Source organism: Salmo salar, unplaced genomic scaffold (assembly GCF_965601325.2).
Source record: "Salmo salar unplaced genomic scaffold, fSalSal1 ptg000432l, whole genome shotgun sequence".
NCBI classification, from domain to species: Eukaryota; Metazoa; Chordata; class Actinopteri; order Salmoniformes; family Salmonidae; genus Salmo; species Salmo salar.
The window spans coordinates 3848938-3866947 of record NW_027675387.1 but is presented as its reverse complement, the minus strand read 5'-3'; the positions used below and the strand labels follow the sequence as shown (position 1 = coordinate 3866947).

At 43.9% G+C, this 18010-nt stretch overlaps 1 protein-coding gene across 1 annotated transcript; it reads right to left on the bottom strand.

The window, feature by feature from the left end:
* Window positions 1-850: 850 nt before the first annotated feature.
* Window positions 851-14709, bottom strand: LOC106597052 (tripartite motif-containing protein 16). The gene is made up of 6 exons (XM_082971911.1): window positions 14064-14709; window positions 13536-13631; window positions 5762-5995; window positions 5297-5456; window positions 5112-5171; window positions 851-4880 (listed from the first exon to the last, which is right to left on the bottom strand). The coding sequence occupies exons 1-6, from the start codon at window positions 14658-14660 to the stop codon at window positions 4369-4371; spliced, it is 1659 nt and encodes a 552-aa protein (XP_082828037.1). The 5' UTR covers window positions 14661-14709; the 3' UTR covers window positions 851-4368.
* Window positions 14710-18010: the final 3301 nt, after the last annotated feature.

Here is an 18010-nt window from a genome sequence, read left to right as displayed (position 1 = left end):
CGAGAGTTAGAAAATATGACTGCTTGTGTTGGGTCAATCTATCCTCAGTTAGCGCTACGACAAATGTAGCCTACATTTTTTCCGGTTACGATGATTGTGTTGTGCTATATATATATATATATATATATATATATATATACTTCTGTGAATATCTGAACCATTTGCATCAAAAAATAAACTGCTCACATTCTGGAGATAAACTTTGTAAGGACTGTCTGTGTTTTGTGTAAATAGTTTCTGAAAAAAGTGTGTCCAGCTCAAATACTGATTGTTGCGTCATTGGAAACTGGCCGTTTTAAATAGCGTTCTAAACAAGAGTTCTAAACGAGCGTTCTAAATTAGTGTTCTAAAACAGCGTTCTAAACAAGCGTTCTAAACGAGCGTTCTAAATGAGTGTGTCCAGCTCAAACGCTGATTGTTGCGTCATTGTAAAGTGTCCGTTGTAACGGGGTTCCAACCTACTAATCAACCCGCTTCACTGTAGAACAGCTGGTAGGAATAATAACAATGGCTGGGCTGATGGGCACTTCAGTGACTTGGAGCCTTTGATTGCCCTGCCTCTGGGAGCCTGTCGACTTGTTACATGATTACTGAGTGAAAGAGAGCCTATGAAAGTTTTCATGGAGGGTGGGTGACCCCTGGTGGCTGAACCTGAGATCAATGAGAGAACTTGTCAGAAAAACGACAAGAGTCCCACTTTCTCTGTCATTGTACAAAGTAGAGAGTGGGGGAAAAATGTGTAAAAATGTATACAGAGGCTCTGGAATTTGTCATAAAAAAATAAAAATAGTGAAAAAGGATTAAAATAAAGTTCCAACAGTACATGAGATGATCAGACTGAACCAACTGCTATCTTAAAATGTTTATTCAGTTAGGAAACAGAGGATGTATTACATAAAGTTATCACACAATTAAAGTTATCACACAATTAAATAATACATCCTCACTCACACAAGACAAACATGGCTTCATTATTGTTCACAGTTTTATTATCATAGTTTCTCACAGATCCTGGCTTCCACTGTTAGAATGGCTGAGCGAGAGGTGGTAGGGCTTTTATTTAAGTATCTATGTGGATCCTACTACAGTTTAACCAGCTCAGCTATAGACTACACCAGCATGACTAGTATCTATGTGGATCCTACTACAGTTTAACCAGCTCAGCTACAGACTACACCAGCATGACTAGTATCTATGTGGACCCTACTACGGTTTAACCAGCTCAGCTATAGACTACACCAGCATGACTAGTATCGATGTGGACCCTACTACAGTTTAACCAGCTCAGCTATAGACTACACCAGCATGACTAGTATCTATGTGGACCCTACTACAGTTTAACCAGCTCAGCTATAGACTACACCAGCATGACTAGTATCTATGTGGACCCTACTACAGTTTAACCAGCTCAGCTATAGACTACACCAGCATGACTAGTATCTATGTGGACCCTACTACAGTTTAACCAGCTCAGCTATAGACTACACCAGCATGACTAGTATCTATGTGGACCCTACTACAGTTTAACCAGCTCAGCTATAGACTACACCAGCGTGACTAGTATCTATGTGGACCCTACTACAGTTTAACCAGCTCAGATATAGACTACACCAGCATGACTAGTATCTATGTGGCCCCTACTACAGTTTAACCAGCTCAGCTATAGACTACACCAGCATGACTAGTATCTATGTGGATCCTACTACAGTTTAACCAGCTCAGCTATAGACTACACCAGCATGACTAGTATCTATGTGGACCCTACTACAGTTTAACCAGCTCAGCTATAGACTACACCAGCATGACTAGTATCTATGTGGACCCTACTACAGTTTAACCAGCTCAGCTATAGACTACACCAGCATGACTAGTATCTATGTGGATCCTACTACAGTTTAACCAGCTCAGCTATAGACTACACCAGCGTGACTAGTATCTATGTGGATCCTACTACAGTTTAACCAGCTCAGCTATAGACTACACCAGCATGACTAGTATCTATGTGGACCCTACTACAGTTTAACCAGCTCAGCTATAGACTACACCAGCGTGACTAGTATCTATGTGGATCCTACTACAGTTTAACCAGCTCAGCTATAGACTACACCAGCATGACTAGTATCTATGTGGACCCTACTACAGTTTAACCAGCTCAGCTATAGACTACACCAGCATGACTAGTATCTATGTGGACCCTACTACAGTTTAACCAGCTCAGCTATAGACTACACCGGCATGACTAGTATCTATGTGGACCCTACTACAGTTTAACCAGCTCAGCTATAGACTACACCGGCATGACTAGTATCTATGTGGACCCTACTACAGTTTAACCAGCTCAGCTATAGACTACACCAGCGTGACTAGTATCTATGTGGACCCTACTACAGTTTAACCAGCTCAGCTATAGACTACACCAGCATGACTAGTATCTATGTGGACCCTACTACAGTTTAACCAGCTCAGCTATAGACTACACCAGCATGACTAGTATCTATGTGGACCCTACTACAGTTTAACCAGCTCAGCTATAGACTACACCAGCATGACTAGTATCTATGTGGACCCTACTACAGTTTAACCAGCTCAGCTATAGACTACACCAGCATGACTAGTATCTATGTGGACCCTACTACAGTTTAACCAGCTCAGCTATAGACTACACCAGCATGACTAGTATCTATGTGGACCCTACTACAGTTTAACCAGCTCAGCTATAGACTACACAAGCATGACTAGTATCTATGTGGACCCTACTACAGTTTAACCAGCTCAGCTATAGACTACACCAGCATGACTAGTATCTATGTGGACCCTACTACAGTTTAACCAGCTCAGATATAGACTACACCAGCATGACTAGTATCTATGTGGCCCCTACTACAGTTTAACCAGCTCAGCTATAGACTACACCAGCATGACTAGTATCTATGTGGATCCTACTACAGTTTAACCAGCTCAGCTATAGACTACACCAGCATGACTAGTATCTATGTGGACCCTACTACAGTTTAACCAGCTCAGCTATAGACTACACCAGCATGACTAGTATCTATGTGGACCCTACTACAGTTTAACCAGCTCAGCTATAGACTACACCAGCATGACTAGTATCTATGTGGATCCTACTACAGTTTAACCAGCTCAGCTATAGACTACACCAGCGTGACTAGTATCTATGTGGACCCTACTACAGTTTAACCAGCTCAGCTATAGACTACACCAGCATGACTAGTATCTATGTGGACCCTACTACAGTTTAACCAGCTCAGCTATAGACTACACCAGCATGACTAGTATCTATGTGGACCCTACTACAGTTTAACCAGCTCAGCTATAGACTACACCAGCATGACTAGTATCTATGTGGACCCTACTACAGTTTAACCAGCTCAGCTATAGACTACACCAGCATGACTAGTATCTATGTGGACCCTACTACAGTTTAACCAGCTCAGCTATAGACTACACAAGCATGACTAGTATCTATGTGGACCCTACTACAGTTTAACCAGCTCAGCTATAGACTACACCAGCATGACTAGTATCTATGTGGACCCTACTACAGTTTAACCAGCTCAGATATAGACTACACCAGCATGACTAGTATCTATGTGGCCCCTACTACAGTTTAACCAGCTCAGCTATAGACTACACCAGCATGACTAGTATCTATGTGGATCCTACTACAGTTTAACCAGCTCAGCTATAGACTACACCAGCATGACTAGTATCTATGTGGACCCTACTACAGTTTAACCAGCTCAGCTATAGACTACACCAGCATGACTAGTATCTATGTGGACCCTACTACAGTTTAACCAGCTCAGCTATAGACTACACCAGCATGACTAGTATCTATGTGGATCCTACTACAGTTTAACCAGCTCAGCTATAGACTACACCAGCGTGACTAGTATCTATGTGGATCCTACTACAGTTTAACCAGCTCAGCTATAGACTACACCAGCATGACTAGTATCTATGTGGACCCTACTACAGTTTAACCAGCTCAGCTATAGACTACACCAGCGTGACTAGTATCTATGTGGATCCTACTACAGTTTAACCAGCTCAGCTATAGACTACACCAGCATGACTAGTATCTATGTGGACCCTACTACAGTTTAACCAGCTCAGCTATAGACTACACCAGCATGACTAGTATCTATGTGGACCCTACTACAGTTTAACCAGCTCAGCTATAGACTACACCAGCATGACTAGTATCTATGTGGACCCTACTACAGTTTAACCAGCTCAGCTATAGACTACACCAGCATGACTAGTATCTATGTGGACCCTACTACAGTTTAACCAGCTCAGCTATAGACTACACCAGCATGACTAGTATCTATGTGGACCCTACTACAGTTTAACCAGCTCAGCAGTACCATAGAGATTAAACCCAGGATAGAGGGGCTGAGTGAATGTGGTCTGGACTCTGTGGAGGAGGGTCATTGTGTCAGAGACACTGTAGAAGGACAGAGTACCTGCCTTGTGATCCAGGTACACTCCTACTCTGGAGGACTGAGGGCCTGATACTTTAGTCTTAACATTATTGTGGCTGAAATAATAATCACCACTATAGTACTGTAAACTCCAGGACTTGTTATTGTATCCAAATCCATTACCTGTCTCTGTTCTGCTGATGTCTTTATATGAGACTGCTGTAATAACCCACTCCCCAGTCCACTCCACCTCCCAGTAACAGCGTCCAGACAGACCCTCTCTACACAGAACCTGGAGTATGTTGGTGAATCTGTCTGGATGATCAGGATATGGTTGAACTTGGCCTGTACAGGTCACCTTTCTGTTCCCTTCAGACAGAGAGAGGAGTGTGCCTGCTGTGTTTGGGTCCAGTGTGAGCTGACAGGAATCTGGGAGAAGAGCAGAGACCAATGAGGGGAGTCAGAACAATAAGTTAAGTCAGATACTGTATCTACCCTGTCTTTGATTAGAGCACAGCAGAGATCAAATCAGAGAAATATGAGGAGTCAGATAGATACCCAGTCTTTGATTAGATCTACTATTGCTATATATTTCTAGAGGGATTGTTAGGAGTGGCAGTAAAAAGAGACTGTTAGTTACTTCACAATAAAGAGACTCACATTGTAACAACTGTTCTCTGGTCTTGGGCTCTGGAGGCAGAACAACCTCCACTATATTCACTACAGACACACAAACACATTGACAGAGAGAGGGAATGTTATCATCATACCATATTCCACATGTATATGACTAGTAGGGAACTTTCAATGGTCTAAAGTTGATGTTCTGATTGTTTTCAACACACCTGTAGTGGAGATCTTGGTCCATTCTCCTTTAAGGAAGTCTTCTAGTTTCTCTCTCAGTTCAGACACAGTCTTACTCACATCTCCAAAGAACTGAAGAGGACGGACAACGATGCTGGGTAAGTCTGAAGATATACTGATACTGGAGAGAGACTGATAACTCTGGAGAGAGAGACAGACAGAGAGAGACAGAGACAGAGAGAGAGAGACAGAGACAGACAGAGAGAGAGAGAGAGAGAGAGAGAGAGAGAGAGAGAGAGGAGGGACAGAGAGAGAGAGAGAGAGGGACAGAGAGAGAGAGAGAGAGAGAGAGACAGAGAGAGAGAGAGAGAGAGGGACAGAGAGAGAGGGACAGAGAGAGAGAGAGAGAGAGAGAGAGAGGGACAGAGAGGACAACATAATGAATGAGATGAATAGTTTCACATGAAGTTCATTTCATATCACATGTAACAAGACAGTTTAGTTACCTGGAGGAAATGGATGTGATCCTCTGTGTGTGAGAGCTGCTCCAGCTCAGTGCTTCTCTTCCTCAGCTCAGCTATCTCCTGCTTCAGTTGCTCCAGGACTCCTTCAGCTTCACTCACTTGATCCTTCTCTTGGGCTCTGATCAGCTCCTTCACCTCAGAGCTCCTTCTCTCAATGGAGCGGATCAGCTCAGTAAAGATCTGATCACTGTCCTCCACTGCTGCCTGTGCAGAGCGCTGTTGAGAGAGAGAGAGAGAGAGAGAGAGAGACAGAGAGAGAGAGAGACAGAGAGAGACAGAGAGAGAGAGAGGGACAGAGAGAGAGAGGAAGGAGAGAGAGAGACAGAGAGACAGAGACAGAGAGAGAGAGAGAGAGACAGAGAGAGAGGAGGGACAGAGAGGGACAGAGAGGGACAGAGAGGGACAGAGAGAGAGAGGGACAGAGAGAGAGAGGGACAGAGAGAGAGAGAGGGACAGAGAGAAAGAGAAGAGAGGGACAGAGAGAGAGAGGGAGAGGGACAGAGAGAGAGAGAGAGAGAGACAGAGAGGGGGACAGAGATAGAGAGAGGGACAGAGAGAGAGAGAGAGGGACAGAGACAGAGACAGAGACAGAGAGAGAGAGAGAGAGAGAGAGAGAGAGACAGAGAGAGAGACAGAGAGAGAGAGAGACAGAGACAGAGAGAGAGACAGAGAGAGAGACAGAGAGAGAGACAGAGAGAGACAGAGAGAGAGAGAGAGAGAGAGAGAGAGACAGAGAGAGAGAGAGAGAGAGACAGAGAGAGAGAGAGAGAGAGACAGAGAGAGAGAGAGAGAGAGAGACAGAGAGAGACAGAGAGAGAGAGAGAGAGAGAGACAGAGAGAGAGAGAGAGAGAGACAGAGAGAGAGAGAGAGAGAGAGACAGAGAGAGACAGAGACAGAGAGAGACAGAGAGGGAGAGAGAGAGAGAGACAGAGAGAGGGACAGAGAGGGAGAGAGAGAGAGAGACAGAGAGAGAAGAGAGGGACAGAGAGAGAGAAGAGAGGGACAGAGAGAGAGAAGAGAAAGAGAGAGAGGGACAGAGAGAGGGAGACAGAGAGAGAGAGACAGAGAGAGAGAGAGAGAGGGACAGAGAGAGAGAAGAGAGGGACAGAGAGAGAGAAGAGAGGGACAGAGACAGAGACAGAGAGAGAGAGAGAGAGAGAGAGAGAGAGAGAGACAGAGAGAGAGACAGAGAGAGAGAGAGACAGAGAGAGAGAGAGACAGAGAGAGAGACAGAGAGAGACAGAGAGAGAGAGAGAGAGAGACAGAGAGAGAGAGAGAGAGAGACAGAGAGAGAGAGAGAGAGACAGAGAGAGACAGAGACAGAGAGAGACAGAGAGGGAGAGAGAGAGAGAGACAGAGAGAGAGAGAGGGACAGAGAGAGAGAAGAGAGGGACAGAGAGAGAGAAGAGAGGGACAGAGAGAGAGAAGAGAAAGAGAGAGAGGGACAGAGAGAGGGAGACAGAGAGAGAGAGACAGAGAGAGAGAGGGACAGAGAGAGAGAAGAGAGGGACAGAGAGAGAGAAGAGAGGGACAGAGAGAGAGAAGAGAGGGACAGAGAGAGAGAGGGACAGAGAGAGAGGGACAGAGAGAGAGGGACAGAGAGAGAGGGACAGAGAGAGAGAGAGACAGAGAGAGGGAGAGACAGAGAGAGAGAGAAAGAGAGAGAGACAGAGAGAGACAGAGAGAGAGAGAGAGAGGGACAGAGAGAGAGAGGGACAGAGAGATAGCAGTTAGTTAATAGTATCTCTACTTGCAAATTCATCTTCTGCACATCTATCACTCCAGTGTTTAATTGCTAAATTGTAATTATTTCGCCACCACGGCCTATTTATTAACTTACCTCCTTTATCTTACCTCATTTGCACAACTGTATATAGACTTTTCTACTGTATTATTGACTGTACGTTTGTTTATTCCATGTAACTCTGTGTTGTTGTTTGTGTCACACTGCTTTGCTTTATCTTGGCCAGACCCACGGCCCAGGCACCACCCCCCCTCCTCTCGTGTGGGTCTCAGCAGCTGCCAGGCCCTCAGTACTGCAGCATAGAAATCAGAGACCCCTGTTGTATTGAGTCTCTCCGGCCGCATGATGAAGAGCTGCTGATCCAGCCACAAACCCAATTCAGTTTTCCCTAAATGGCACCAAAAACTGTCTCCCTTTTTAATTTACCACTAAAACCTGTTCTTAGGACCAAGCCATCAAAAAATGTATTATAATAATAACTGGTTTACGTTTTAACGTTTTAACTACCAACAATTGGTAAAAACTTTCCCCATTGTTTTAGCTAACTAGTCTACAATTTCATTCCATTCCACACCTGAATGTGCTGGGACTCAGCAGAATCTCACTACTATGATAGTATACAATAATCTCCACCAATCCATTAGGTTTACAACTCAGTGAACCTGCGCAGCATTCTCTCTATTTGATGTCTACGAACCAACAGATTTCAACGATTATCATATTACCCAGCAGCCATTTAGAAACAAATAAAATAAGGTTATTTCTTTTTTTTCTTTCTTCTGACTGTTTAAATCGGCCACATCTTGAAAAAGAGAACAGGGACATGCGATTTGTTGAGAATTTACACCTTTTTATATATAAAAAAAAATATATATACAGTTAACCATGACCAGAACATGTTTAACGTTTGAAGGCTTTGCGCCAACCATCACATAGGTAGGTCACTACAATCTATAACCAGGTGAACAGTGAGCTTCCTCACCAAGTAGCTGTAACCTAGTTAATAATAAGTTACGTGAGGTAAACCTACAAGGAGAGTTAATAATAAGTTACCTGAGGTAAACCTACAAGGATAGTTAATAAGTTACATGAGGTAAACCTACAACGATAGTTAATAATAAGTTACCTGAGGTAAACCTACAAGGTGACCTACAAGGGCTCCTCTGTGCTAACAAACCCTGTGTACCACCCCTCCCCTGTTTAACCTTGAATTTCGTTCAGAAAAACACTTCCACATTTAGCAAAACGAACCAACTCTTTATGGATCTGTTCGGTGGTAATAAACGGAGGCAGATTAGACACCACTACTCTTGTCGAAATCAGCACCAACACAACCCCTCACATAAATCATACTGGTAACTAGCCGGGTAACAAGACTCACCTTTTACATTACCACAACCACCGCCTTGTTCATTCTGGATACAGAGTGTATATGTTCCTCTCCCACCTGTTCACCGACCAGGATCAATAATTCCTCCACACCATTCTCCACAACGCACCTGAAGAGACAGCGTTTCTTCTCCACTCGGTTGAGGACATCAAACTACCCTACTCCCTCCTCAACTCTAACCGATAAACAGAGGAAACCGATAAACAAACCCTCCCACCATGACAAAATACATTTGGAAAATAGGCAAAAGAATAGCTGCACTCTTCACGAACGACAAAACCTCACGTTACCAACTTCTTCTTCTTCTATGGTATAATGGCGGTCCTCAAACCAACGTTAAAGGAGCGTGGCGCCTCCTACTGTGCTGGAGTGTGTTCAATCACGGTTTACACCATTTCTAAATCCTCCTACCTAACTCAGTACTTCTGAGAAAATAAAAAAGATCCCTACTAACTTCTAACAGACCCTCCTACATCCCCCAAATCCCTTCCAACCCCCCATCCAACCCCCCATCCAACCTCAATGACCCTACACTTCAATCTTTCCATCTCTTCAACATCCTTACAACAATATAACAACACATGCTCCACCATTTCATTGACAATACCCTCCAGACACAAACCATTCACATGCTGCCAACCAGATGGAAGGACCAGTTCAATGTACAATGTCCTAAACACAATCGAGGAAACACCACCTCTTCCTTCCTAATCTGACCTTTGAACCTTGGTCCACCGACCTTTCTTTGGAGGGCATATAAATACCGTCCCTTGTGCTCAGAGTCCCATCTCTTCTGCCACACATCTATCAAAATGTCTCTGATCTCACATTTTTCCTCACCTCTACCCAGTGGAACATTAATATATATTATATCGTGTTTTAAAGTTATTTTAGCTAACTAGTCTACAATTTCATTCCATTCCACACCTGAATGTGCTGGGACCCAGCAGAATCTCACTACTAGACCCATTCTCTCAATTCTCCATAATAACATTAATACCTCCAATAGTAGGTCACTCCTAATAGATTTACCAGATGATAAACTATTCAATACAGACAGAGAATCTGAGGATACTATAATTCTAACAGGCTGTACGTCCTCCACCCACTGGAGGACAACTATTATCACCAACAGTTCAACTGAGTACACTGACAGTTCATCTGTTAGTCTTCTACATATCTGCACATCACATTCAGGAAGGTAAACACCTGCTCCTGTGGGCCCACTATCTGGGCCCTTGGATCCATCTGTGAAAAGAGGTAAAAAAGCATAACAACTTCTACCAATGTAATTGTCAACCAGTTTCCCTTTATCACTGACTTCTGACCCAATCTTTTCCTTTTGTCTACCAAGGTTAGATCAACAACAGGATCTGGGAGTAACCATGGAGGAACATCCCCTATCACCACAGAAAGGGCCAACCTCCAACTCCCTGAAACTACTCTCATCAGCAAGCTTTCCAACTGTCCAACCAAAACCACTGCCTTGTCTACTAGTATATTCCCAACAGTCATCTAGAACAGTAGCAGTGGGATGCTCAACCTCACAGCCTTTCAACCCAATAAGCTAATGACAATTTATTACGTCGTATATCCAAAGGCATCTCACCTGCCTCAACTGGACTATAATATAAATCCATGATATTATGGGATACAAAATAGGAAAAGGGGAAATTATGATAATACTAAAAAACACACTTCTAACTAACCCTACACTCATTAAAACCCACTACCCCATTCCACTACTTTGACCCTATCTGCTCCTGCACCAGGCCAACTAACCCTACACTCATTAAAACCCACTACCCCATTCCACTACTTTGACCCTATCTGCTCCTGCACCAGGCCAACTAACCCTACACTCATTAAAACCCACTACCCCATTCCACTACTTTGACCCTATCTGCTCCTGCACCAGGCCAACTAACCCTACACTCATTAAAACCCACTACCCCATTCCACTACTTTGACCCTATCTGCTCCTGCACCAGGCCAACTAACCCTACACTCATTAAAACCCACTACCCCATTCCACTACTTTGACCCTATCTGCTTCTGCACCAGGCCAACTAACCCTACACTCATTAAAACCCACTACCCCATTCCACTACTTTGACCCTATCTGCTCCTGCACCAGGCCAACTAACCCTACACTCATTAAAACCCACTACCCCATTCCACTACTTTGACCCTATCTGCTCCTGCACCAGGCCAACTAACCCTACACTCATTAAAACCCACTACCCCATTCCACTACTTTGACCCTATCTGCTCCTGCACCAGGCCAACTAACCCTACACTCATTAAAACCCACTACCCCATTCCACTACTTTGACCCTATCTGCTCCTGCACCAGGCCAACTAACCCTACACTCATTAAAACCCACTACCCCATTCCACTACTTTGACCCTATCTGCTCCTGCACCAGGCCAACTAACCCTACACTCATTAAAACCCACTACCCCATTCCACTACTTTGACCCTATCAGCTCCTGCACCAGGCCAACTAACCCTACACTCATTAAAACCCACTACCCCATTCCACTACTTTGACCCTATCTGCTCCTGCACCAGGCCAACTAACCCTACACTCATTAAAACCCACTACCCCCATTCCACTACTTTGACCCTATCTGCTCCTGCACCAGGCCAACTAACCCTACACTCATTAAAACCCACTACCCCATTCCACTACTTTGACCCTATCTGCTCCTGCACCAGGCCAACTAACCCTACACTCATTAAAACCCACTACCCCCATTCCACTACTTTGACCCTATCTGCTCCTGCACCAGGCCAACTAACCCGACACTCATTAAAACCCACTTCCCCATTCCACTACTTTGACCCTATCTGCTCCTGCACCAGGCCAACTAACCCTACACTCATTAAAACCCACTACCCCATTCCACTACTTTGACCCTATCTGCTCCTGCACCAGGCCAACTAACCCTACACTCATTAAAACCCACTACCCCATTCCACTACTTTGACCCTATCTGCTACTGCACCAGGCCAACTAACCCAACACTCATTAAAACCCACTACCCCATTCCACTACTTTGACCCTATCTGCTCCTGCATCAGGCCAACTAACCCTACACTCATTAAAACCCACTAACCCATTCCACTACGTTGACCCTATCTGCTCCTGCACCAGGCCAACTAACCCTACACTCATTAAAACCCACTACCCCATTCCACTACTTTGACCCTATCTGCTCCTGCACCAGGCCAACTAACGCTACACTCATTAAAACCCACTACCCCATTCCACTACTTTGACCCTATCTGCTCCTGCACCAGGCCAACTAACCCTACACTCATTAACCCACTACCCCATTCCACTACTTTGACCCTATCTGCTCCTGCACCAGGCCAACTAACCCTACACTCATTAAAACCCACTACCCCATTCCACTACTTTGACCCTATCTGCTCCTGCACCAGGCCAACTAACCCTACACTCATTAAAACCCACTACCCCATTCCACTACTTTGACCCTATCTGCTCCTGCACCAGGCCAACTAACCCTACACTCATTAAAACCCACTACCCCATTCCACTACTTTGACCCTATCTGCTCCTGCACCAGGCCAACTAACCCTACACTCATTAAAACCCACTACCCCATTCCACTACTTTGACCCTATCTGCTCCTGCACCAGGCCAACTAACCCTACACTCATTAAAACCCACTACCCCATTCCACTACTTTGACCCGATCTGCTCCTGCACCAGGCCAACTAACCCTACACTCATTAAAACCCACTACCCCATTCCACTACTTTGACCCTATCTGCTCCTGTACCAGGCCAACTAACCCTACACTCATTAAAACCCACTACCCCATTCCACTACTTTGATCCTATCTGCTCCTGCACCAGGCCAACTAACCCTACACTCATTAAAACCCACTACCCCATTCCACTACTTTGACCCTATCTGCTCCTGCACCAGGCCAACTAACCCTACACTCATTAAAACCCACTACCCCATTCCACTACTTTGACCCTATCTGCTCCTGCACCAGGCCAACTAACCCTACACTCATTAAAAACCCACTACCCCATTCCACTACTTTGACCCTATCTGCTCCTGCACCAGGCCAACTAACCCTACACTCATTAAAACCCACTACCCCATTCCACTACTTTGACCCTATCTGCTCCTGCACCAGGCCAACGACCTGGGAGGACGGGACACCACCACTCAACACACCCTGGAACTCTTCTGAAGTCAAATCTAGTATGACCAAATACTTCTCTGCAGCTGCCACCAAAACATATTTTTTTTCTGTGATTTACATTCCATTTCTGCAGTACAGTTGATAACCATTTGCTATGAACACTAAGAAGCCAACCTTACTGAAGCATATATCACTGGTTGGCCCATCCCTCTGTGCTGTCACAGATCTACTACTCACAGGGATCCTCTCAGGATCCCTCAGCCTTGACCCATCCTCCTCTACTTTCTTCACTGCCTCAGCAGTGACAACCTGTTCCCAACAGTGGGGTCAGTGGGATTGGATAGGGGCCCCTCTACCTCTCTCTCTCTCTCTCTCTCTGACTGGAGGAGACAGGTGAAATGGTGTGTCTCCTCTGGTCAACAATACTCACCTTGAGTGACTCCACAGCCTGTTGGAGCTCCTTCAGCTCCTTCTCTCTCTCCTGGAATCTCTGCTGGACCTTCTGCTGACTCATCCCCAGCTGCCTCTGTGGAGAATCACTCTTCAATGAGCTATCAAGCTTTATTAGTCCAGTAGATCAATAGTATAGTAATGTGACATAGGGCCCATAGAGAGGAAGGTCTAAAAAATGGATGGTCCATTTACTAAATGATATTTATTTGTTGCTATGTGAATGATTATAGTTTTTATGGTAGGACTACATGTATCAACAGGTTGAGACTGAACTTTGGACTCATAAAAGGGCATTCAGAATGATAATAGTGTTTGACATTATAAAATGGTGATACATCTGGAGAATCTGGGTTGACATATCTATATACTCAAGGTTTGTGTTCATATTTGTTCTGCTGAGGATCAATTTCATTTGAATGATCTCATATTCAAACAGCCTTAGTTCCTACTGTATCTTTAATTCTTTGTTTATCAGACAGTCACCAACAAGTTGTTCTGGTCTTACCTGTTTCTCAGTCCTCTCTGCTGCAGCTGACACTGTATCATGGCCTTTATGTTCGTCCATTGTACACAGATAACAGATACACTGCTGATCGGTACGACAGTAAACCTCCAGCAGTTTGTCATGATGAGAGCAGATCTTCTCCTGTAGTTGTGCGGTGGCTTTGACCATCTTGTGCTTCTTGAAAGCAGGAGATTCGTAGTGAGGTTGGAGGTGAGTCTCACAGTAAGAGGCCAGACACGCCAGACAGGACATGAGGGCTTTCTGCTTTCTGGTCCCAGTGCAGACATCACACGCCACATCTCTAGGTCCAGCATAGCACACAGCAGGAGGGGGAGCAGCCTGGAGTCCTGTCTTCTTCAGTTTCTCCACCACCTCAGCCAACATGTTATTTTTACTCAGCGTAGGCCTCGGACTGAAGGTCTGTCTGCACTGAGGACAGCTATAGACCCCTTTCAGAACATCCTGATCCCAGCAGCCCTCAATACAGCTCCTACAGTAACTGTGTCCACAGGGGATGGCGACTGGTTCCTTCAGTAGATCCAGACAGACAGAACAACAGAACTGGTCCTGGTCCAGCAGAACTCCCTGTTGAGCCATTTGGACGGTTGTTCACTCTCACACAGACAGACGACACAGAGACTCAGATCAGTTTCGTTTCCTCAGAAGAGAGTTTGTGAAGGGGGAGGGATTTCCTGGTTCTGCCAGAGGGGTGGGGTTAGAGGGAGGGAGGAAGAGAGAGAGGAACTGCATGCAACAGCAAGAGGGAGACAAATAGTCTTGTTCCTTGGTTAGAGCCCTTAACATGGAATAAATGAAATAATGAATCTTAAAATGTGAGTTATTGGAATATAAAGGGTAACCGTTTCTATGAAGTACATATTAGAATTATTTTAATGACCTTTATAATGCCTTATAATACACTTATGTGTTCTAATAAGCAATAAGGCCTGAGGAGGTGTGGTATATGTAAGGATTGCGGACCTGGTGGCAGTGAAGTCAGACGCAGGAGAGCAGAGATAGGTAATAGCCGGAGCAGTTTAATACAAAACGAACCTACATGGGTACAAAACCCGATGCGCACCAGTAACAGAGTACAAGCACTTACAAACAAACAATTCCACACAAGGACATGGGGGGAACAGAGGGTTAAATACACAACAATTCATGATGGAAATGGAAACCAGATGTGTAAGAAAACAAGACAAAACAAATGGAAAATGAAAAAGTGGATCGACGATGACTAGAAGACCGGTGACGCCGACCGCCGAACAAGGAGAGGAAATGACTTCGGTGGAAGTGGTGACAGTATATGGCTAATATACAGTACCACGGCTAAGTGCTGTTTTTAGGCACGACGCAAAGCGGATTGAGAATTATGTAACACTTTCAAAAATACAATCAAATAAAAATGTTATTGGTCACATACACATATTTAGTAGATGTTATTGTGGGTGTAGTGAAATGCTTGTGTTCCTGGTTCCAACAGTGCAGTAGTATCTAACAATACACCCTAATGTAAATGTCACAGGTGTCGTAGGGTTTAGACCAAGACGCTGCGGGAAAATGTACACTCATCTTCTTTTATTAAAGGACAAAGAACAGGCCGGTAAGGAACAAAGCTATACACAGCAACAATCTGCCACAAAACCCCCATGACAAACAACCTCCTAATTATAGGACCTTCAATCAGAGGCAACGATAACCAGCTGCCTCCAATTGAAGGTCCAACCCCAATTAACTAAACATAGAACTACAATAGACAAGACAGAACATAGAAATACACTAACATAGAACATAGACTAACAAACCCCGGACCACATAAACCAAACACCCCTCTACCTAAATACATAGCCCGAACCACATAAACCAAACACCCCTCTACCTAAATACATAGCCCGAACCACAGGATGCCTATTTAAAAACCCTTTTTCAACATTTCAAGATAGCAGTTAGTTCAGTTTGATCTTATTAAAGACAGCTGTATAATTTTTTTATTCATTTTGACATATTGTTTGGGACCACTTTTTTTGCTCTGTTTGAAGGCTGTCAGCTTCTTCTCAGGAAGAGAATCACTTAGCCTTTCGACTAATTTTCAAATGATTGGATGCCTATTTTAAAACACTTTCTCTACATTTCAAGATAGCAGTTAGTTAATTTTGAGCATATCAAAGACAGCTGCAACTTTATTTTATTAATTTTCACAATTGTTTTTTTTTTTACCCAAAATTATTCAAAGTCCACAGTCTCTGTCATTGAACTATGTTGAGCCGTGTGCCTGGTTACCCTGAACAGGTTACCAGGTGTGTTTTTTTGAATATAGTTCTTAATGGCTTCAGTGGTGTGCTGGGGTCCATTGCTTGCTAAGGGGGAACCTCCCACCCGGGTTCAGCCAACAGGAGGCGCACCCAACCCCTCTAGTAAAACTGAATGTCTCTCTCTCTCTCAGGCTATGAAAAAAGCCCCACCTCCCCTCGCTCAGCCATTCTAACAGTGGAAGCCAGGATCTGTGAGAAACTATGATAATAAACTGTGAACAATAATGAAGCCATGTTTGTCTGTGTGAGTGAGGATTTATTATTTAATTGTGTGATAACTTTAATTCTGTGATAACTTTATGTAATACATCCTCTGTTTCCTAACTGAATAAACATTTTAAGATAGCAGTTGGTTCAGTCTGATCATCTCATGTACTGTTGGAACTTTATTTTAATCCTTTTTCACAATTTTAATTTTAATTTTTTTTATGACAAATTCCAGAGCCTCTGTATACATTTTTACACATTTTTTCCCCCACTCTCTACTTTGTACAATGACAGAGAAGTCGTTTTTTCTGACAAGTTCTCTCATTGATCTCAGGTTCAGCCACCAAGGGGTCCCCCACCCTCCATGAAAACTTTCATAGGCTCTCTTTCACTCAGTAATCATGTAACAAGTCGACAGGCTCCCAGAGGCAGGGCAATCAAAGGCTCCAAGTCACTGAACTGCCCATCAGCCCAGTCATTGTTATTATTCATACTGTTTGGAAACAGGTTCTATTCAGAACCTCTCAGACTAGAAAATATAAATCATATTTACTATACTGTTTTAAATTGTTTGCATCTGTGATAACTTTATGTAATATATCCTCTCTCTCTCTCAGGATATGAAAAAAGGCCGACCACCTCTCGCCCAGCCATTCTAACAGTGGAAGCCAGGATCTGTGAGAAACTATGATAATAAACTATATAGATCACAGTGGTGTGGAGACCAGCCAACACCACTATATAGATCACAGTGGTGTGGAGACCAGCCAACACCACTATATAGATCACAGTGGTGTGGAGACCAGCCAACACCACTATATAGATCACAGTGGTGTGGAGACCAGCCAACACCACTATATAGATCACAGTGGTGTGGAGACCAGCCAACACCACTATATAGATCACAGTGGTGTGGAGAGAAGAAAGTAAGACAGTGACAGAAACCTATTTCAACATGACGGAGAGTAAGACAGGAGTCCCTGACCTTATCTTCTCTCAAGAAGATGTCTGGTAGGCAGGGCTGGGCGATATGGACCAAAAGTCATATCCTGATATATTTAGGCTGAATATCGATATAAGATATATATCCTGATATTTTTTCTGCAAAGTGAGAGCAAATGGTCAAAGTCAAAGCCAGATATGACATGTCTCAAGTAGTTTTATTGAAAGCGGCTATTTCAGTGAACAGTTGAAAAATCAAATGAATAAATAATAAACAGGGCTCTTCACCTGGTTCAGATTAAATGCTCAGCTGTTCAAATAACAATAACATGTAAACATAAACACTGTAGAACAACAGGACGACCTTTTTGGAAATCAAAGCTCCATAAGGTGCACATTTAAATAAATACAAATATCTTAAACAAAAATAGCCTATAAAATAAAATAGGCCTATCTTTTTCTGAAATAAATATTATATATATT